This window comes from Mycena indigotica, assembly GCF_014461135.1.
Source record: "Mycena indigotica strain 171206Taipei chromosome Unknown Mind.scaff0007, whole genome shotgun sequence".
Taxonomy (NCBI): domain Eukaryota; kingdom Fungi; phylum Basidiomycota; class Agaricomycetes; order Agaricales; family Mycenaceae; genus Mycena; species Mycena indigotica.
Window position 1 is genome coordinate 4,594,876 of NW_023503006.1, and position 23,515 is coordinate 4,618,390.

The 23,515-nt window shown below is 53.3% G+C and overlaps 1 protein-coding gene across 1 annotated transcript; it reads left to right on the forward strand.

Annotated features, from left to right (window-relative positions):
• Positions 1-25: 25 nt before the first annotated feature.
• MIND_00899100 (uncharacterized protein) lies at positions 26-1,378 on the forward strand (the record flags this gene model as incomplete). The annotated part of the gene is made up of 4 exons (XM_037365636.1): positions 26-375; positions 494-754; positions 804-1,216; positions 1,260-1,378. 4 exons carry the CDS (start codon positions 26-28, stop codon positions 1,376-1,378), a joined length of 1,143 nt encoding a protein of 380 aa, XP_037218878.1.
• Positions 1,379-23,515: the final 22,137 nt, after the last annotated feature.

The window sequence follows — 23,515 nt, forward strand, 5'->3', positions numbered from 1 at the left end:
TCACCCCTTCCTTCGCACGCCAGCGATGGACGCAGACCGCAAATCGACCGTCTCATCGTTCTATGGGGGTCGTAAGACCTCGTACGATGCCCTGGCCGCCGACTTTCCCTCCCCCACACCCGGTCGTGATGACGCTTCATCGTTTTTTGGGCGGGAGAGTATTGACCCACTCGCTGGACCGCCAAAGGGTGCTCTGAGGAGCGCTGGGTACAACCAAGGCTCGTTCTCTCAACAAGGACGGCCGGAACCGCTCAAAGGAGGAAGAGATGAAGAGGAGGAGCTTGGTGGTGGGCAAGGCTGGGATGTCTATGCCGACTTCAATAACGCTGGGCCGAGGTATAGCAGTGCGTTTGGCATGGGCGGAGATCCGAATGCGTGAGTCTTTCGTCATAGCTTGCCGCTTGTTCTCGCTGGAAATGGTCGTTTGAGTGCCAACTACTTGGCACCTTCCTCCTCTTGCTTCCCCGACTTATTTTAACGATTCCGCATCCAGGTATCAATCGCTACCTGGCAATGGCACTCCCAAGGCAGAAGATGCATCGACAACGAGCGGCCCAGTGGAAATGGTGACAGTACCCGCGATGGGCGCAGAGTGGGGCAAGGACGAGATGCACGGGATGACAAAAGCCGGAAAGCGAGAACGCAAGGCCGAGGAGCGGACTCGTATATGGCGCGACTGGACCCGTGGCAACAAGGGCGGGAAATGGCTCACAAAGAGGGTCATTGTCTTCGTTGCATTCATTGTCATCGCAATGTGCGTTTTTTTTTCCCGCTCGTCTCACCTGGCTGACTTGTTTCAAAAGAATCGCTGTCCTAATTGGCGTCTGTTTGCCACGGGTACCGAGCTTCGCCCTCAGCAACAACAACCCTCTGGTCAGCGCAAGTGGCCAGTTCGCCAGTGATGTTCCAACTGCGTTCTCCCGTGTCCCTGCCAACTTCAGTTTCCCTGCGTTTGCGAATCTGCAAGTCGACACCAACAGCAATAATCTCCCGTTGCGCTTCCAGCATCTGAGAGCGAAGTTGTATGACCTCGACTCTGGTTTCCTAATCGCAACTGGGGATTTGGGTCATCGGACGCTGAAGGCGAACGAATTCGTGAATGTACAATTGCCGCTGAACTTTTCGTATGTGGCGACGAACGACTCGGACACGACCTGGCTGAATTGGTACAACGGGTGCAAGAACAAGGTGCAGTTCGCCGACGGAAAGAGGCCAGGTGTGTTTTCCTGTCATTTCTCTTCTGTGCTGATACCTTTCAGTTGTGAAGTTCAATCTTGTGCTCAACATGGCCATTGCTGGTTTGGTTGGGACCTATGGGTCGTCCACGACAGTCAACGGTGCAGCCTGCCCTATTGAGCTACCTACAAGCAGCGTATGAATGGACTCATGGCCTTCGTCACATTACGACTACTTCTTAATTGGCTCTTTCGCACCCCCTTTGGTTACTTACTCTATATGCCCGTCGCATTGCTCTCTCGTTTAAACTGGACAGTACTCTTACATATCCACATCATATTGTTACTGCATACTCCCAAAACTGGAATGGAAACGTCACTGGCGGTGGAGTCAGTGTGGTGCCTGTGTTTCTCGCCGTGGCATGTGGACGACGAGGCTGGTGGACTTGATTCAAGTTGTGAGACATCGCCAACGAGGATCTATGACCATCAATGCTTATTGGGAGCAAATCCACGCACCATTCTCGCGTGGATTTGGGAACTGTACGACTCGGACTGCGGCGAGTCGGACTGCAGACGGAGAATTTGTAAGTTGTAAACAGTTGTTTTGGAATGGGGATTTAATCCCGGGTTAGATCCTGCACCCTCATCTGAATGGTGAGACATGACTTATAGTGCAATCCCCAAGATGGATTGGGGGAGCCTGAAGCCTAAGGGCATTTGCCATTCTTTATAAAGAGTATATGGCAGCCGAACTGGCTTGGTAGAACGCAAAGCCATGTCACCAGGGATTTACGCCGTCGACTGCTTCCGAGGTCTGAGTAAGTATGCGCTACTGAGTGTGATCGTGGTAGGAAAGGTTTGAAGACTCTGCCAGTGCCCCGCCATCCATTGTCGACTCGAGTCCGTAAGCACCAAGTAAGCACTAGCAGACAACTTGAAGTCATAATCAGGCATTTTCGAGTTGGCACTACCACAATACGCATTGTTACAATCTACTAGTAGCTATACATAAATGACCAGATACCGTACAAAGGGGAGAACACGACGAGAGCATAGACAGCCCGAAAGCACGTGCCGAGAATAATGACATAGCGGGAATGGGGGCCTCGGTCCTCGTCAAAAATAGGTGGTGCGGAAACGATGCAGAGCGGTTCTAGCCCAAAAACTTCGAATTAGAACGGCTGCAAGAGTCCTCCGACACCATAGTTTTGGCAAGGACCGCGTTCTGGGCGAAAGTCATGTATCCGACCAGACCGAAGGCTGCATTGAGAAGAGAGTTCCGTTGACCGTGTAGATATGACCGTGAAGCTTTTCGGATGGGGAAAGCTGCGGGGTGGCTTCGATAATCGTGTGTGGCAGCTAGTGAGACAAGTGCGTTACCTTTTCAGGGGACTTTTGCAGGTGGAAGTGGAGACAAGGCCGTATCGACAATCGGCTGCGCGAGAGTTCTGAGCACCAGCTGGATAGTGATGCCTTCGTGTTCGGCTTCGGTCGTATTCGGGTCAGATATGGCGTTGTCCGCGGTACAGGGAGGGGAGATGAGGTCCCAAGACGACGAGAGCGGCGCCTTGTCACCATACCTCCAGCCACAGTTGATGCATTCTGTTTTTCTGCGTAGCCTCTCTTGTAGATGCGACACGACAATGAACAGTACGCCGAATAAGATGTAGAGGATCACTGCGGTGAGAATCGTAAGCGTTTGCTGTCAATCAGAGAAATCAGAGAAGAGGGATGGATTTTTTTGGGCGGGGAAGAGTGAATGACGAGGGAGCGATAAGTACAGATGATTCCGAATATGACCAGGATCTGGACAAATTGCGTTGCATCGCTCGAGACAGGGAAAATGGCCATGATGGGTCGAACAGGGAAAGTCAAGGGGGAGAACGAAATGGGAAGGACGTGCCCGAGGGATGAGGAATGGGACCACTGGACATAAGTAGTATATATACGCATGTCCAGTGCAATAAGCGCCGACTGGGCAAATCCAGTCAGAGGGGACTAGAATTACACCCCAGCCCTGACGAGAATATCAGCCTCGCAAAAAAAATTAGTATCTAGCTGTGTGCAGGAATGACTGTTATGGCGTACCGCACGCTGGTGCCAAACAGATTCACGTATGACATTGTGCGTGTATATGGTATTCCTGGTTCAACAGAACGATTTTGTAGCGCTTCGACGAGACACGCGGTATCCACGTTACTCCGGAAGGCGTTCTCGAGCTCAACAGCTTTGTTGCAGTCTCAACAGCTGCTGTTGAGTTCTGTGTCATAAGATAGACGGGCAACGATTGTAACCCGCGTGCTAGTAGGCTGGCTTAGGCTTCCTTCATCGAATACACAGCTTTCAAGTTCCGAGTCCGGAGTCATTCCTACAGCATCGTGAGTAAATAGCCTCTACAGCGAATAAAAATGAACAGCGTACCTAGATGCGAAGCCTTTGAAGCTAAGTATCGCAGACTCGGGTGATGGTGAGAGGCAAGTTTCGTTAACCTGGCATTGACATGGCGTCACAATGAGTAACGGCTGTAAGTGTTGGCTGAGTACTGACTGCAGCGTCCATCTATGCAAAAACATATAGTTGATTTTGGCGTTCCTATGGACTAGTACCCACGTCGCCGTACTTCTCAAGACTGAAATCAGGCAAGACCGCGCATCTGATCACTGGCAGATATAGATGATGCGGTCTTGACGCCGGACGGAGCCCTTGCCGTGTCCCCGTTTTCGGTTTCTTGAAGTTTTCCGTAGCTGCTAGTAGCCCAATCAAGCGCTTGCAGAAGTAAGTAGTTGGTTGTGTCAGTGATAGTGCCCCGTCCCGGCATTGGTCGCCATTATGTACACACTATCAGAAACCAGAATTAGACTTCATATTCTGGTTTCTATTCTGATTTGCAGGATAGAAGTAGATCATCATACAGATTCCCATCACATTCTATCTGGTGCTAGCCAGGATTATATTATGGTTGATTAAATATTGAATATATTCAGAATATTATTATGCCCTTGGTCAATCACTTGAATATGATTATGTTTGAATATATTATATTATATTATGACTATACTATATTATGGCCACAGAATATTGAATTCAATTATAGTAAGATGGATTATAATAGCCATTTTCTGCCTCCTAATATGACTAAACTTAGTCTGATTCAGACATATAGTCACATACTTTAAATCAATGTTATATGTGATCCATTATATAGTACTTGTCACAGGTGGCATACGCGGGTACGGGTGCAGGCCTGATGCCCAAACCCACTGGTCCTTGCCCTGGCCCGCCAGGCCCGGCAAACCCAATAGCCGGCCGGGGTAGCCGGCTCCGGGCAAGCTCCGACGCCTCAAAAGCGTCACCAACTTGGCTCGGATGGCAGCAACGGCTGTTGCTGGGGAGTTGAACCTTGCAACAGCCATAGACCTGATGATATGGTGGCCACTGGCCTTCACGTGGCCTTCATGGTCTGTAAAAAGCGGGCCACCCATGGCCTGTTAGCCAAAACGTGTAAGGGCAACCCCGGAGGCCCAAGATCAAGGTCCTAGCAGGGGAGGATCCAAAGCGTGAACATTGGTAAGTGAATACAAATGAAGCTGACCTAGCAGGGGAGGATCCAAAGAGAAGAAACTCTAAGGGTCCGCCTGCTAGGGAGCTGACTATATACTGCTTGTCTGTAGCTGCCGCTGTCGGGCACAGAAGGCTTGGGCGGCGTCGCAGGCGAGGTCCCAGGGCAACCGTCGGGAGGGCGTTGACGGATCGGTGATTGTGCGGGCAAGATGGAGGGCCGGACTGGAGTCTGAACCGGAATCGGACCGGAGTCAGACGCGTCTCCGAGGGGCCGAAAGGGGGGTTCCCCTGACAAAACGTGGGTACCCGCCCCCACCGAGGCAGGCCCGGGCCATTGGCGGGAATGGGTGCAGGCCACCCTGGATTTACCCATAGGTGGCCCATGACAAACAATATTATATAGTGATTCCATAAAGCAATACATCACTGCTACTATAGTAGAAATGAGTTTCAATAGTAATTACTGTAAGGGCAACCCAGAGGCTCCAACAAAAGCCTAGCAGGGCTGAGAGTAGGATCCAAAGAGTGAATAAAAGCTACAGAAAATACACGGACTCCGGAGGGACCGATCTTAGAGGGGATAGCAAGCGGGGTAGTGTGACGCTGTCGTTCGAGGGGCTTACGCTGGGCGGAAGCGAAGAGTAAGAAGTCGGCAAGGGGGTCAGACAGCCGCTGGAATCCAGAGGCTGCCCGACTGTTGACCCGTATCCTACGGCGGGAGGGAGCAGGTGAGCGTACTCAGGCGGTCGGGACGGGTCCACGAGGAGGGAGAAAGACGATGCACAAGAAGATGAGAGACTTGGTTAAGATTGCTGCTGCGTGACTTTTGTCACGTGTACGTTACAAGACTAGTGACTAATGTGACTACTGGAGATCAATTGATTATGCATATCTGATAGAGCGATTCTGAGTTGTCAGCCGGAAGTATACCTGTCACAGAGCCCCCCACGACGAAGAGTCGTTCATCTGTTCTCATTATCCCGCTTTTGACCGAGTACTGAGGCCGCCCAGGGTGCCGCAGCTGCTATGCCCTCCAACGTTGTTCGAGAATCCGCGTCGTCCACTTCCATCATTGCGCTCTCGTCGGGAGCCTCTTCCGTGACCAAGCTTCCGGAAGGCTCCTCTATGGCGATCTGGGGAATGTTGAACGAGGGGTTGAACCATGGATGCGCAGCCAACTGAGTTACGACCCCGTTCACTACTATCTGGCTTGCCGGAATCGACGTCGACATTGCTGGTGAGAGAGAGGCTGGTGCTGGCGTTAGGGATGTTGGTGCTGGCGTTAGTCGAGGGGCTGGTGTGGACTCCCGGCCGGGCTCTCCTACACTGTCCAGGAAAGCCGCGACCTCCTCGTCGCTGGGTTCGGGTGGCGCCGTTTGCAGAGGAGAAGTGAGGTTCAACGGAATCCGCTGTGAATTCTCTACATTCTCATGGCCCGGCGTCGTCAACGTATGCGATCCCAGCGTGAAGGAAGTCTGTCCCGGCAAGAGGGCAGGGGATTCATTTCCAGTCCCAGTGGAAGGGGCTACCGTAAGCAGGGGCGAGACGGCCTTCAAGGAGATTTCATGGGAACCCAGTGCGAAGGGGCCCAGATTAGCGGCACGTCCTAGCCTAATCTCCCGTTCTATGCGACGCCTCTCATCTCTTCGAAGTTTGCCCGGGTTGTGCTTAGTCCTCTTATGAATCCTCTCCTCCAGGTTCACTCCCAGTCTCGCCGCCAACGTCGCCCCAGGGGCCGGTGCTTCGTCCACCTCCATGGGCGTCTCGGCAGGCTCCTGCGCCGAGGGTACCGCGTCGCTATCCAGCGTCTCAGTCCTTGGTCCAGGTTGCGGGACCAACGAGTCGACAGAGCGGGAATCCAGCCCTGCGCCCATGCCCGAGGAGGACTCCGAGGGGATTGAAATCAACGGGGCGGGAGCTGACCCCATGTCGGCGCTAGCGGTCTCAGTCGGAATTAGCACATTTACGGGGCTAGAGGTCGAAGGAGCTTGAGCAAGGGCCTGTTGACCTAGAGAAGCTCTTCTGTTCGCCTCGCGACGCAGTCTGCGTTCTCTAACCTGGCGGGATTCCAGCCCGGTTATAAGTGTCCGTGACCTGGCTGACGATGGCCTCGAACTGAGCGCGGTTCAGGTAGTTGATGGAGACCCATTGCATCTCCCGTTCCAGAAAACCCAACGCTTTCCTAGCGTCTGTCACAGAGCCCATCTCCAATACGACGCTGTTACCCGCGAGAAGCACTAGCACGATGTCGGCGACGTTCCTCACCCGTTGAATCTCCGCTATATTGTAGAATTCCTCAGCCGATAGAGCGTCGCTGCCTCTGACTTCCAAACGGAAAGTAGCGGGTTCTGGTTCAGGGATGTCCGCGTCCATTAAGTCTCCATAGTCGGATTCTTCGTCCCACCCCGCAACATCAGCTGACACCGCAGGTTTCCCCTTGTCCCTTGGAGGAGTTCTTCACTGAGCGGGTCTGGGGCCGGGGCGCGTCCCGACTTGAGACGAGAAGGAATGTTGAGCCTCGCTAGGCTGACTCCGTTTCGAGGGATCTCGGAGTACGGGTTGTTCTTGAGCATGGCCAGAGTTTCGGTGTCGTCCAAGAATCCGGAGGATCCCGTCGTATTTCGCATACTGGCTGCTCGGTCTTCCGGAATCCGGTAAACTACGAAGCAAGGGATGCCGGCGCGAATTAAGCGATCGAGGGGCTCTCGCGGGTATCCGTTTGCCCAGAAACCCATGAATTCTTCGCGAGGGTCGGCGATGTCTCGGTCAAGGCCGCGAGCTAGATCCTCCATGAGGACGTCCATCATATCCGCCCATGCTAGCAGTTCTCTGAGAGCGAAATATAATTCTGAGTACTTGTCGAAGATGTCTTCCCAAGGTTGCGGCGTGTTCAGAGCTCTTTTCAATGACCAGAAAGGGGTGACATCCGGGGGAGCTATTTGTAGATCTGCGGGCCAATTCTTCGCAAAAGGGAGGCGAGCGGAGCAGGAATTAATATGTCCTACCACGTAGTTGTAGCACTCGATCAACCCATCTATGCCCTTGTCAGTTATAGTGCCCGTTGTCAAAGACATTGGTCTCCAAACTTCCGTTAAGGGGCGGAAAGCGGGTGACCATCTATCTTCTCGTTTCACCGAGGTAGGATTGCGGAAGAAGGCGAAGATCGGCGAGGATCGAGTATATAGGTATTGGGGCCCGGAACGAGGATCGAATCTTCCCCACGTGGAGTCGTACCGCCGCGCATTGGCATCCAATGGCGGAGTAAGGTCCCCCGGGGGAGGAATACCAGGAAGGAAGACAGATCGTCTGGAGTTGGGGGACCATAGTTCATACAAATCGTCGATTATACGGACGGTGCGATTGCTCGTACTGCTGAAGACTTGAAGGTATCCCAGAGCCATGGACATTTGCACGTTGAGGGCGACGTCATTCCCGAATCCCGCGAAAGGTCGAACACGAGGCTGTTGGAAGCGAATGGATTGATGGTAGAGTACTAGGGACATATCTGTAGAGGAGAGTTAGCGAAGCTCGGTCAGCTCGCAGCGTGGCGGAAAGCCAGCGACGCTGCGAGCTTACCGATTTCTTAGTGGATGATGAAGTCAAGAAGAGAGAGAAGAAATGATGTGACATGTCACCCTGACCGTTTTTATGATTCCTCGTCACGTGTTCCCTTGATCCGTTTATACCAGCCGATGGATTCGAAGGTACTCTCGTTTCAAAGCCGGTGCGTTGCGGAGGTCGTTCTCTGATACCCAGCTGTCGTCGCTCGGGCCGTAACCTACCCATCGAACAAGGAACATGCGGTACTCTTGCCCCCTTGCGGCGTCGCAAACGGTGACCCAGGATAGCCTCCACTTCGAATTCCTCCGTAGGAGCGAGGTAATCACGAGTGTCAGGCAGAGTTACCCTTTCGCCGAACCGTTCTTCAGACGGGTGGTACAGTTTGAGGTGCTCCAGGTTGAAAACGGGGTGCATGTTGTAAGAGTCCGGCAACCGAAGACGATATACTACAGGATTGATCTTCTCCAGAACCTCGAAGGGACCGATGGTTCTCTGGATCAGCTTGCGACCCATTCCTGCTACGTCGACCAGCTCCAACGAGTGAGGGTTAACCAAGACTTGGTCGCCTTCCTGGATATCTTCGACGGGACGGCGATGTTTATTGAAAGCTTTGGCTTGTTTTTCCTGAGCGAGTACGATGGAGTCTCTTGCGAATTGGCGATGCTCGTTGAGGGCGTCCGTAAAATCCTCTTCCTTCTGACCCCGCATGAAGGGCCTAACCACGGGATCCGCGGTTGGAAGCAAGGCGCTGGCCTCCGTCCTCGGATGATAACCCATAAGTAGGAAGTTGGGCTTATGCCCCGTTGACGAGTGAACGCTGCCATTGTAAGCAAAGTTCATTTCGCCAAGCCAGCGGGCCCAAGTTGTACGATCCTTAGCAACGCAGGCCCGAAGCATCTGTTCCAGGAAAGCATTAACGATCTCCGTTTGTCCGTCCGTTTGGGGATGATGGGAGGTGGATAGAGCCATTCGGCTGCCGTATTGAGCGGTAACTGCTCTCCAAAAGGCTGTGGCCCATCTACGATCCCTGTCTGCAATAATCCTATCAGGCATACCGAATCGATTGACAACGTGGTCGATGAATAATTTCGCGAAGCCTTCTTGCGATAGAGTCGTATGCGTCGGTATAAATATGGCGTATTTTGTAAGCTTGTCCACGAAGACCAGGATAGCTGTGAACTTTTCTTCTCCTGACAGTGGCAACCCGGTGATCATGTCCATAGAGATCGTAGAGAATGGAGCTGATGGGACGTGAGATGGGCGGAGTCCGCCCATCTTTCGCCTGTGATCCGTCTTGATTTTCTGGCAGACATCGCAGGATTTCGCGAACGCTTCGACGTCCTTATGCAGAGTGCTCCAAAAGAACAGTTCCTTGACACGGTGTAGCAGCTTTAGAGGCCCCGCGTGAGCTGTTTCGGTGGCCGAATCGTGAATCCAGCTAAGTATGAAGGGCACTTTCGACCTCGGGACGCACAGTCTGGTAATCCAGTCCGCGTCCACAAAGTATAGTAAGCCTTCCTTGCCCTTCTGGAATCGCGACGGAGTAAGAACAGTATCCGGATGCGCTATTTCTTCCGCGTATCGAGATCGAAAGAAGGGATCTTCTTTGTAGCCCTTAGCGAATTCCGCTGCCAGCTCGGGAGCGAAAGTGATTAGGAGATGGGACCGCTTGTTCCAATCCTCATCCCTGTCCGCCCCAGTCTCCTTGACGCCGGTCGGATAGGTCCAAGCATCCCCTTCTTCAAACGGCAGATCTGGCTCCTCCGTTCTTGCTGGCTCGGGGTCCAAAATCGCTGTCTGCTCGACCGCGGTGGGCTGGATTCCAGCCTCCTTCGCTTGTCTTCGAGTAATCACCATAGCTTCCTTGTCAATTATATCGTCCCACCAGCTTGCTGTAAAAGAGGCCTTGGCTGCGGGCCTGAACGTGCCCCGTTCCTCCAAGCTTTCGAGCCATAGTGGTAATATTTAGGCTAAAACCAGTAGGTACAGCTAGGGAACCCATTGCCTAGAGGGTTAGCCCTACCTAGGCAGCCCTTTACTGGCCTCTGTTAGAGCCAAATGTGACGCTTTGTAACATATGTGACATGTGTGACACTTTTTCAAAAAAATATTATTATTCCTTATCTGGTATCCTAGTGCATGTGACCATACACCTATCTAGATAATGATTTTATTGTGGAACCATTTTTGATTGCCATCAGTACTTTTGATGGCTATCTCCTGATATATCATTTTGTCCTAATTAGGAAAGTTATTGATATGGGCCTTCCCAACTACATACCGGGTCATCGGCCTGAAGAAAAGGAGTTAAAAGTATTATATTACATAATTATTCAATTATATGTATTATATGTATTATATAATAATTTATTTTATCATTGATATTATTGATTCAATAGCCTAAATCACTAGGTACAGCTAGCCCTAGGTGGAAATAACTGTGTAGGCAAGCACCTCTTTAGCTGTACATAGGCCTTTAGCCTAAAACTTACAGCTAAGGGTGAGCTTTCCGCCCTTTCTCTCTTTTCCTCGTCCTGGATTATGGCCAAATCTTCATCTCTCACCGGCGAGTCATGATCTGGTGTCCTTGGCAGCCTCGACAGCGGATCCACGTTCGAATGGACCCTGCCTGGCCTATGAACAATCTGAAGACCTGGGTAAGCAGCGAATACCGCCCCCCAGGCCGCCAGCCTTCGATTCATATTCTCGTAGACCCTCGCCCATTGCAAAGCCGCGTGATCGGTCACCAACACCACTTTCTCCCCTTCAATAAAAGGCTGGAATCGTACTAGAGCCTCCTTAGCGCCCAAAGCTTCACGCTCGGTAGCGCTGTAGTTCCTCTCAGCGGACTTCAGGGTGCGGCTCCAATAGCATATCACTCTCTCGACGTAGACCTCTGACGTCTCAAAGTCCTCTGCCCACTGGGAGTCGTTGTACAACTCCTCCTCCAATTCCTTGATGAATGAAGGGTAAAGGCGCGGGACTGGCTCTCCAGCATCCCACGCTTTGCGCAGCTTATCGAAGGCTGTCGTGCCTTTCAGGTCGCTCACCCGGATCTTCTGTACTTGCTGCAGGCTTGCGCCGATAGCGATGTCCGAGGCGTCAGTGTACAGCCTATAAGGCCTTCCTCTCACAGGGTGTCCCAGTACCGGCGCAATCGTAAGAGCATCCTTGGCATCCAAGAACGCCCTCTCATGCTCCGCTCTCCACTCCCATTTGGCTCCTTTTGCTAGCAGTCCGAAGAGGGGCTTCACCACGAACGTGTAGTGCGGGATGTACATTGCGAAATAGTTCGCCATTCCTAGGAACTTCTGCAACTGATTTACCGATGTAGGCCTGGCCAGCTCTTGTATCGCCGCTACCTTTTCTTTGTGAGTAGATAGCCCCAGACGCGAAACCTTCTGCCCCAAAAGCAGTATAGAGGTGTAGCCTATGAAGCACTTCTTTGGCTCGAGCGTGATGCCCGCACCCCTAATTGCCGACAACACACTATCCAGATGGACTAGATGATCCTCCCAGTCCCGAGAGAACACCACGATATCATCCACGTAGACTAACGCGAACAGCCAGAGGAACGGAGCCAAGATGCCTTGCATGATACGTTGGAATATCGAAGGGCCGTTGCGCAGTCCGAACGGCATCCGCCGGAATTGCCATAGCCCTCTATGAGTACGGAAAGCCGTCTTAGGTTTTGCATCCTCATCCATGGATACTTGGTTGAAACCGGCCAACGCATCGAAACAGGACAGCACTTGCGATCCAGACAAAGCCTGGACGATTTCCGACTGTCGCGGAATAGGGAATTCGTCTGCGATCGTTGAGGCGTTTAGCTTGCGGTAGTCTACGGCTAGCCTGGGCTTCCCGTTCCGGAAAACTACCACGCAGGGCGCGCCCCCAAGGGCTGATTGAGGGTTCGATAACTTCGCGTTCAATCCAGAGGTCTATCTGTTTGTCGATAACAAGCCTCTTCTCTGGGGAGGCCGCGTACATGGGCAAGGATACAGGTTGCGTCCCTTCTTTGACTGGTACTGAAGCTTGTTCTAGCACGTGACCTAATCGGCCTCCCATTCCAAAGGCCGCGGCATTCCTAGACAGCACTTCTTGGAGACGGGGAAGTATCTTCGCGGGTATGTCCGGTCCCACTGCGGGCAATGGAGCATATTCCACCCTGGAATATGTTGAGAATATTATGAATATTACAGGGTGTATTCATTCCATCTTCTAGGCTGGAATATGACAGGAATATCCGTGGAATATTCTCAATTTTCTCACCATCTGTCATATATATGACAGCCCGGAAAATGTTGGGCAGATCCGTGGAATATTCTTAATCTGCCACATGTTTTCATTCAATATTCCGGCCTGGAATATATCACATGTTCCAGGCTGGAATATTGTGACCAGATTCTGGGACTATCATTGATTGGGATTCTGATTGGGATTCTATAATTAACTACTATTTGTTTAACATCCCAGGTATGCACAAATGCTCAACAAATTTTGCCTCTGGAAATGCCCACCCGGTCCTAGCAGACTTGCCAGAGGCAGAGCACAAACCCAAATTCCGAGTCTCTATTGCCTTCCAAATACATATATCTCATTACTCTTGTCGTTGTCCGACTGTCTTCTGGATCCCACCATCACCCCCCACCCTCTTGAAAAGTGCTTTCAACACACTTTCACCTCCATATTAGTGACAACCGCGCAATGCTCACTGTCATAATCGCAAGTTCTCCATGGATGCTTATAGCCCAGCAATCCCTAATTAATTACACAAGTACCTACAAACGCGCTACAAACGGCGCTGCTACAAACACGCTTCATTTGGCAGCGCCGTTTGTGAGCCGCCCTCGCAACCTCAAGATTCAGGTGACTCAGCTGGTTGAAACTCACGGGAAAAGAACTTACGAGTAGTTTGGCCAGCCCGGCACTAACATAAAATGACTGCAAGAACCTACTCAAGCAAGTGGATTAGTTGAAGCGGACGGAAACGACCTTACCTGGCGGCCCTGGCCAGTACAGCAAATCCTCCATTGACTTCTACCCCCGCGATTCCCGCTTCCTGCCCCGAAGAGACGGGTACACGCGTGGGTTCCGCTGCAGGTCGGGCTCCCGGCCACTGCCATCCCACAGTTTGGGGGTCGTTTGGCGCTGCTTCAAAGCATGAGTTTGCACATTATATCAGCCAGATTTATGCACCTTGGCCCTGACCCCGCTGTCTGCCCAGCGCTGTTGCTCCCCAACAACATTACGATGCGCGCGCGTCACAGCCTCTAACCACGCACCCGGCCCGGGCAAACCCCACCGTGTTTGTCGTTCCAGCGGCCAACTCCCGAGGCCCAAATTCTACAGCAATCGTTAACTTTCTGAGAGCGAATGAATCCAGCGGACTGGCCATCGCTATCACTGCTTCGTCGTCGTCTGCGTTCTCAATATCCACACTGTTGGGATCTCCTGAAGCCCTTTGTGCGACAAGAGTGTTTGAGACCTGCATTTCTGCTACGGCGCAGTGTACTGAGCAAATGTGCAACATTACCATCCAGCTCACGGTTGTGGAGGGGTGCTCGTTGTGCAACTTGTTGCCCATTCCTAGCTCCAAAGTGCGAGGAGAGCTCAAAATGTTGGCCAATTCGGGGGTCGTTTGGCGCTGCTTCAAAGCGTGAGTTTGCGTGTTACCTCAGCCAAATTTTACGCACCTTGACCCGGACCCAGCTGTCTTCGCCAGCGCTGCCGGTCCCCAATAACATTATGATGCGCGCGCGTCCGCAGCCCGCAGCCCTAACCACGCGCCCGGCCCGAGCAAACCCCACCGTGTTCATCATTTTGGCGGCGCAGTAGTTGTCGTAGTTCTGCGGTTGCCAGAAGCCATGGCCGTGGCTGTGGCCGTGGCCGTGGCCGTGGCCGTAAAATTCCGCAGGCCTTGGCACGGCGTGGGGTTTGGCGTGGAGTGCCGAGCAAGCTGGGTGGCGGATGAGCTCAGGCTGGGTTGCTATTGGTGCAACTCGCGCGGGCGCCAAGGGAAGCGCGGGCCGTGTTGCAAGGCCGCGAGTGGCCGGGCGATGTTGGAAGGGGTGCGCTGTCCCAGGCGGTGCCGCAGGTGTTCGCGGGGGCACTCTGAGTAGCAGCGGAAGCCATAGCGGTGTCGGCGTTGAGTGACGTGTGACGCGGGGCGGACCGATCGATCGATCTCCAAAGTTTTCCGCCATAAGTAGTTGTTGCTCATCGCCTTGCCCCGTCCGAGACTGTCAAGATCAAGGGCAGCGCCTTTCTCCACGGTGATAATGCGTTGGATGGGTGTTGTGGAGCTCGAATATTGCTGGCCAAATGAGCGCAGCGACTCGCGAGTGGTGGATCGAGTCCAAGGCATGAGAGTCGCCAGGCAAAGCGCTCGAAAGTTTCCCGGCAAGAGATGCGGCGAACATGGACTTCGTGCAGCGTGCCGGCCCAGTTCGTAGTCAGTACTTTGTCGTGAGTTGCCAGAGGGGAAGGGAAGCCAGATCGTTGCCGGCGTAAGTTTGCAGTCATGGTCAAATGCTGCCGTTTGGGCCGGAGAGGGCAAGGTCGGCGCGGCCAAGTCACTGTTGATTGCTGTGGGAGGAGTGTGATTGCTGGGGATAGCGGGTGTGCTGGGCCGGACTCACTGCTCGCTTGTAGATTCGCCGTTGCTCTGTCGCCCTTTCTCTCCCATCTCCCCCGGCGGGTATGCTCGTTTGTGGAAGCTGTAGTCGTCGAAGAGGCCGTCACAGCAAGCGCAGACGATCGGGATGAAAGACAAGAGGAAGAGATACAAGTCACGACTGTGTGACGGTGGCACGCGCAAGGTGAGCAAGATATCTTTGTTGTTTTTTGACGTGATACAGCGGCATACCTGACATGTAGTCTACTAGGCTGTCCTGCTGAACATGCCCCCATTCTATGTAGTTGGCAAATGAGAGCTGAACGTAAGTTTCATAGGGTCGAGCCTGTCTTGCTGGCCAATTGGAGAATATAAATTCGGCCTAGGAAAGATTACAATGGTTGAATGCTCGGAGGCAGGCTCGGACACACTCTCGATTCCCGGATTCAACCCCAGGCCAGCCTCAATCAAGCGAAACCTGCTAGCCGCACTGCAAGAGGATGCCAGCATGAGTGGAAGTAATTCAGGCATACACACAGCCATACCCAAACGCCGGGCCCTCGTTGTTCCACAAAAGATTTGGCCAGGGAAGCTATTTGGCGGAGGTTCTCGATAAGCATCGGATGCGCGGATGGGTCAGCATTTTCAATGCGAGGCTTCGTGGCTATAAGGTAGTAGACAAGTTTTACTTGAGCCGAGCATGATAAAGCAAACCTTTAATTGAGTCAAATGCCTGCTGTAAACTGGGTTTGCTCTTCTTTTTGCAGGATGCCCTGGACGAAGAGGCAAGTTAGCATGCGATGACGGACTCGGAGCAAACGATGACCTGGGCGCTTGCGGTTTGCAAGATTGACGTGTGGGTTCGAGGTCGCTTTCGCCAACAGTGGTGTTGTCCCAGTAGTCGCGGACCAGCACATTGTTGCCTTCGCAGTGGATTCGGGGGGCTTGCGAGGGGGCGAATAATATTCAGCTGTTTTGGCGCAAACGGCAAGATGAACGTTGGTGCGGAGAGGGCGGCATTGACGCGGGAGACGCAGCCGTTAAGTGGGTGCCTTGGGTTGCAGCTGGCGGTAAGGCGGCTCGTTTGGCGGGCAGTAGAAGTTGGCGCCAGAGTTGCGCGACAGGCCAATGAGTGCCGTCAAGTAGTCTAGCCAGATGATGAGTGAATTCGAGGCTACGTCCACTAAACTCTAAAATCAAGTTAGTATCGCTGGGAGCAAAAAGTGGCCACACACTTTTCCCTGCTTCTCCGCGCCGTTGCCTGACATGCCCAGGCCCGGGTATGCTACACCGAGAGTACACCCGCCCCGTGCCTCCGCTCATCCGCAAACACTCTTCTAAGCGCGTCGATGTCAGACATGTCTGCTTCGAGACAGATGTTGGATGTCGCACTGGAGAAGGTGGTTATGAGGCGGACGGCGGTAGCAGACTGGGCGGTACGGGTGAGGAGTAGGATGCGGAAGTCGCATCACGCTTAGTCAGAGTCTGACTGGGAAGACTCTGACAAATCACCACTAATCATAAGTCCCCGCCGCGTGTACTGCCATGGACTTTCCACTCCCACAACCTCAACACAAGCCGGGCGACAAGCTAGAAAGAGAGGACGGCAGATGCGGCAATGTCTTACAGGGTTCGCAGGTTTTGAAGTTCATACAACCGACTTCGATATCTGGCCATAGGCTTTGCCTGCTGGTCCTCCGAATCTGGCTGGTAAGCACCAGACCGCCATTTCATCTCGCAAATTGGTCTGCTGACAGTCTTTGCAGCAGCACCATTTCACGGCGCACCAACTCTCTCCGTCCCTCACTCGCAACTACAAACAGTAACGGGGCTAGACTTGGGCCAGCGAAATATTGTGGCACAGCTGGCAGCTGGCTTTCCCCCCTCCATCTCACCACTATATATACGGGCAACGGGCTGGTCAGCAGATCCCCTCGTCTGGAAACGGACTAAACTCAGCCCAAGAACTCGTTTCAGCCTCTGCAAGTGTGAGCGGAATGCAATATCCCCAACTTTACCCAAGTCCCGTCAGCGATGGCTTCAGCACTGCCCATGGCGCCAGTGTGTTGTCTCTGGAGAGGTTCTGCAGCACCTGTGAGGTTGGTTGGGGGCTGGCGCGGGACTCTAATGGTCAGATATACCCAGATTATCTGATCTTGATAAGGAAACTCACCAGTAGTCAGTGCCGCAAACATCTTTTTCTGCATTCAGCCGCACTTCCCAGGCTGGTTTGGGCGAAATCGGCATCTATCTTGGCAAGTAGATGGGATGGAGTGCTGCTTGGTGCGTTCTTAGGCTCCTGGCTAATCTTGGGTATCATCACCAACCTTTGCACCAGTGTCAGTGGCTCTTGAGCTCAAATAGTCTGCAGTCAGCTTGTGTTCAGGTGCCATTGCTGGCCTGGTAGCCTTTACTCCTCCTTCTGGCTACATGGGTATCTGATCATTTCCCATCAATGCTTGTCGCTAATAAGCATTTCAGTACTCATAACATGCCCCATTCCTGCCCAGTATTACCCCCACTACCCGCCCTATCTTATGATGTTCTCATGCTTTCAGCCGCCTCCAGGTAGGTGCACACTCAAGGCAAAGGAGAAGCATTCTGATGATGACGACAGCAGCCGCACATCCTCCTGCTGATTGTCACGTGTTTTGCTGCCCTGTCACGTGACCCACTGCCTCCGGCTCTGGAATCGGTGCCACAAGTCTCTGTCTTCACCTACCAGACCATGGCTTCAGACAACCGACTTGGTGTGAATCCTATAGGTCTCAGTGAACAATACACAAACTGTGAGTGAGATGATCTACATAGCTAATGCTCATTTGATACTCTCTCTAGTGTATGTGTGGCTTTCTTGCTGGTTGTAGAGGGCTTGTCTAAGCATGACCGACAGTCTGGTTGTATATGGACTGGCCTCAGCATGACCGCTCTTGCTGGTTGTAGAGGGCTTTTCCACAGCACGACTGACAGTCTGGTTATATCGGGCAATGTCTCAGCACGACCGCTCCCTTGCTGGTCGTAGAGGGCTTTCCCCTAGCATGACCGACAGTCTGGTTGTATATGGATTGGCCTCAGCACGACCGCTCTTGCAAGGCTGGTTGTAGAGGGCTTTTCCACAGCACGACCGACAGTCTGGTTATATCGGGCAATGTCTCAGCACGACCGCTCCCTCGCTGGTTGTAGAGGGCTTTCCCCAGCATGACCGACAGTCTGGTTGTATATGGACGGGCCTCAGCACGACCGCTCTTGCAAGGCTGGTTGTAGAGGGCTTTTCCAGAGCACGACTGACAGTCTGGTTATATCGGGCGACACCTCAGCACGACCGCAATTGCCTCAGTACTTGATTATGCATTGAAGACAGCCTGGCCTATTCAAACTTCTCTAGCAAGTTTCTCCGCTTCTGTAAGGGCAACCCCGGAGGCCTGAGATCAAGGTCCTAGCAGGGGAGGATCCAAAGAGTGAATAGAAGTAAGCAAATACAAGTGAGGCTGACCTAGCAGGGGAGGATCCAAAGAGAAGAAACTCTAAGGGTCCGCCTGCTAGGTAGCGGAACTATATACTGCGCTCTTGACGCGCCAAGGTTGATCGTTGCTCCGTGCAGTATGCCTGCGCCATGTCGCAGGCCAGGTCCCAGGGGGATCGCCAGGCGGGGGCGGCGATGCGCCTGACGGAGGCGGTGATGCGATCGCCGGAGTCGGAACCGGAGTCGGACCGGAATCGGAATCGTCTCCGAGGGGCCGAAAGGGAGGTTCCCCTGACATCACCCCCCCTTTGAATGCGGTGTCCCGACGCATAGACCGGAATGGAATCGAGTCGAAGGTTGCAGAGGCGATGTGCCGTGGTTTGCCAGGGTACTTACGATAGAACTCCGCGATTTTCTCCGGGGCGAAGACGCGGTCGAAGCGGACCCACTGGTCGTGCGGACGCGTCGTAGCCTTTCCATCTGCGCAAGTAATTCAGCCGTTTATACCTCACCCTTGCGTCCAGGATTTCCTCTACTTCCCACTCCGGGACTCCGTCCTCGAGGTCCGGAGGGGGCTGGTCGTAGCCGGGGCGTCCGTCGAAGGGGTCGTCTTGGGCGAGCTCGAGCTTGACGACGGGGAAGACCGGGTGGAGCTTCGAGTAGCGCGGAGGGAGGTCGAGCTTGTAGGCACCTTTGCTGATCTCCGCGACTATCTTGAACGGTCCGAGGCGGCGGTGGGAGAACTTCTCCGAGGGGCGAGTCGTCCTGATGTCAGAGGCATCCAGCCAAACACGGTCGCCAACCTTAAACTCCGGAGACGGAGTGCGTTTCCGGTCGTAGTAGCGCTTGTACTCCTCTTTGGCCTTAGTGAGCGGCCTTGGCTTCGGCAACACCAGTGGCAATCCGGTCCGGAACTCGTTCACGGACTCCATAGCGGAACGGACTCCGGGTTCGAAGCCCATGCGGGAGTCGTCCCGTGTCCGTCATGAAGGGGACTTGTTGCGTGGAGGAGTGAACGTGGTTGTTGTAGGCGAACTCCCTGGCCGGAATCAGCTCATCCCAGTCGTCCTGCTGATAGTTGGTAAAGATCCGCAGGTACTGCTCCAGCTCCTGGTTGACGCGCTCTGTTTGACCGTCTGTCTGCGGGTGGTACGCGGTGGACGTGGCAGGCGTGATGCCGATTAGACGCCAGAGTTCTCGGGTGAAGTCCGCGATGAACTGCGAGCCGCGGTCGGAGACGTACTTCTCCGGAGTCCCGTGATGGCGCCAGACATTCCGGTAGTAGAGGCGAGCCGCCCCTACTGCGTCGACCGTGGTGTGACACTCCGAGAAGTGGGCACGCTTCCCAAGGGTGTCGACGACGACCATGATCGCGTCGTACCCATGGGCCTCCGGAAGCTCGACGATGAAGTCGACGGAGACGGTATGCCAACGCTCTGGGGGCGTTTCCGTCGGGTGCAGCTCTCCGTGGGGCAGTCTCCGGAGTGCTTTGGTGCGACAGCACAAGTCACAGGTCGCGACGTACCGGCCAATATGGCGAGACATCTGAGGCCACCAGTAGTTCCGGGAGACCAACTCCAAGGTCTTGAAGCGACCCGCGTGTCCGGCAACTCGAGTGTCGTGGCAGAGCTCGATGATGCGTCTCCGGAGGTCCTTATCCTTAGGTACGACAATCTTCCCACGAAAGTGAAGAAGACCACCGGAGACAGCCCACTCGTCGGAGCGCGAGGAGCGGGGGCCTCGAGCTTGACCTTGGACCTTTAGGAGTTGCCGGGCCGCTAGTGCGACGGGCTCCTCTAAGTCGAGCCATAGTGGTAAGATTTAGGCTAAAACCAGTAGGTACGGCTAGGGAACCCTTTGCCTAGAGGATTAGCCCTACCTAAGCAGCCCTTTACTGGCCTCTGTTAGAGCCAAATGTGACGCTTTGTAACATGTGTGACATGTGTGACACTTTTTTTAAAAAAATATTATTATTCCTTATCTGGTATCCTAGCACCTGTGGCAATGCACCTATCTAGATAATGATTTTATTGTGGAACCATTTTTGATTGCCATCAGTACTTTTGATGGCTATCTCATGATACATCATTTTGTCCTAATTAGGAAAGTTGTTGATACAGGCCTTCCCAACTATATACCGGGTCATCGGCCTGAAGAAAAGGAGTTTAAAGTATTATATTACATAATTATTAACTTATATATATTATATAATAATTTATTCCATCATTGATATTATTGAGTCAATAGCCTAAATCACTAGGTACAGCTAGCCCTAGGTGGAAATAACCATGTAGGCAAGCACCTGTTTAGCTGTACATAGGGCTTTAGCCTAAAACTTACAGCTACGGGTGCTAAGTCAGGCTCACCGGAGAGGGCATCGCGGATGTCGCGAAGGAGTTCAGAACCGGGGCCGGAAACGGAAACACCTTCGAGAGCGCGGACATGGAAGAGTTCGGGCCGCAGAAGGACGACGTCGGAGTTGTCGGAATCGATTCCATGGTCGGGTCTCCGAGAGAGGGCATCAGGTCGGCCCATGTCGCGGCCGGGCTTGTGGTGCAGCGTGAAGTCGAACCGGGAGAGGTAGAGGGACCAGCGGGCCTGTCTCCGGTTGAGGTGCTGTGTCTTCCTGAAGTACTCCAGATTCTTATGGTCAGTCCAAATCTCGACGGGATGCGCGGCGCCCTCGAGGAAGTGTCTAACAGGCCTCGGTTAGTCCGGAAAGCCGCTTTCCACTCGTCACCTTCCTTGATCCGGACGTTGTTGAAGCCCCAACGGACGTCGAGTTTGGTGAAGTAACGAGCGCCTTTGAGCCGGTTGATGAGGTCGTTGATCAGCGGAAGGGGGTACCGGTTTTTGACAGTCATCGCATTGAGAGCACGGTAGTCCTGGACGAAGCGGAGTCCGCCGTCCTTCTTCTTGACGAAGAAGACCGGAGACGCCATCGGAGACTTGGAGGGGCGAATCCGGCCCGTCGAAAGCCCTTCCTCGATGAACGCGTCGAGCTCGCGTTGCTCGAGGGGCGAGATGGGGTACACCTTGCAGTTGGTGGGCTTAGCGTCGGGGACGAGTTCAATGGCGTGGTCCCAGGCTCTCCGCTCCGGTAGCGTGTCGAAGGACTCCTTGTTGAAGACATCCTGAAACTCCTTAGCCCAGTCCGGGATCTCGGAGGGCGGAGGGGCGGAGTTCCTGGCGAAGGCTTCGGCCAGGCGCTGTGAGACGGTACTGCCAGCGCGTATCTCCTCCGAGGGGCGGAACGAGGTGTAGAAGATGCGGTCACCATCTTCAAGCTGACCATCATCTTCATCGTCGTCGGAGTCTGGCATCAGATCAGGCAGGGCGGAGTCGTCACCGGGGATGGAATCGTCTCCGTCGTCAGGCCCAGAGAGGTCCATGGCGCAGACCGAGGGGAACGGGCCGGAGCGGAGTCGCTTCTGGAGCAGCCAGAGTCGCCGTAGCTCAGTCCGTTCAACGCGTTCTTCCTCGCGGCAAGTGGAGCAACCGCGGGGGCACCGTGTCATCTTGACCTCCTTGGTTTCCCAATTGATTTCCGGGTTATGCTTCCGCAGCCAGGAGTACCCCAGAATAAGGTCTTGTTTACCAAGATGAGTGACGGCGAGTTGAACACGCTCGGAATGGCCTTTGTAGCGTAAGACCAAGTCCGCGATCTGGTTGATGGAGCCGGCGTCGTTCGGAGTGCCATCAACGTTAAAGACCGGAATCGGTTGCGCCAGGGTGCGGACCGGAATGCCATTCCGAGCGACATAGTTCGTGTCGATAAAGTCGGAGGTGGCACCACAGTCAACCAGGCCAGAGAGCGAGAGCTTTAAGCGCTGGTAGTGGACTCTAGCTCCAACGGGAGGTGGAGGGAGTTCACTCCAGGGGAGGCAGCGACAGTGTACTGCTTGGGCAATTTCTTTTCCCAGGCAGTGAGGCGGCGAAGGACGGTGAAATAAAACTAGCTTATCTTAAGTTCTACTGCTGTAACCAGATACCTACTTAAGTTCCCCATACAAACTTAAGTTTCTAGCCTACATATTCTACTTTGCCTTCATAGCTGTATATAGGATATAGAACTTAAGTCCCAGCTGACAACTTAAGTCATCAGTTTAGAAATCCTTGTATGCACGGTGAATACCCTGAATGATGGTTAGTCAAGCATGTGACTATATTATACAGACACACCATATTATCCATCCATTTGAAGACCACCTCCTGCCAATTGTCAACACGCAATATCAGGTCATTGAAGCTAGTGGCGCGAACCCAGCTGTGATGGGCACCAGAGTCGGCATTCCGGAATATTAATTTGGCATTGTGTTGCAGCCGCGAGTACATTGCAGCCTGCATCCGGGCAAATGAGACAGCACCAGAGACTCCATTCTGTGTCTCCTCGGCATCAGCCAATGTGTTCCATACCTCAGCATCCCGACCAAAACGCTCGATTACACGCCAAAGCTCGGCATGCTTACGCTCATACTGCTCCAGCCACCGATACATCTCTGCTTCAGCGCGAAGGTACTGCACACGGTCGGCTGTTCAAACCATTTAGGTGGCAGAATAATCACAGATGCTGTTTGCATTACCTTCACGTTTGTATTCAGCAAGTTTTGAGGCATCAGAGACACGTCCCTTGGCCCAACCTTCCATCCAGATCCATCCATCCCCTTTCTTCTGGTTTTTTTTGGGTGTTTTCTTTGGCGACCTAACCTGTCCACGTGGGCTACGAATTAACTTCTGATTGTCGCTATTGCCATCTGGTGGATCAGGCCTTCCGTCATCACTGCTAGGATCATCGGGCATGATATCCTTAACACGTTTAGGTGGACGGGGCGATCTATGGAAACCTGCAGCAGAATTGAAGCTTGGGTGGCAGGAGATTAAGTGACTTCTTACCAGCACGTTTGAGGGATTGTGTCCCAGCCAGTAACTGTGGTTCATCCTCAGAGTCCTCCCCCATTGTGGACGACACCGTGGTATTCATTGCTGGTGTTTCGGAAATCCGTGTTCCACTCTGAAGGTACCAGGCCGTCCCATCAAATAGACGGGAGTCTCCTTTGGCGCGATGCAGATGTGTTTCCTTGCGGCGTGTGTCCCGTCGAGTCAAAGGTGGATATGGTTGAACAGAATCAGACTTGA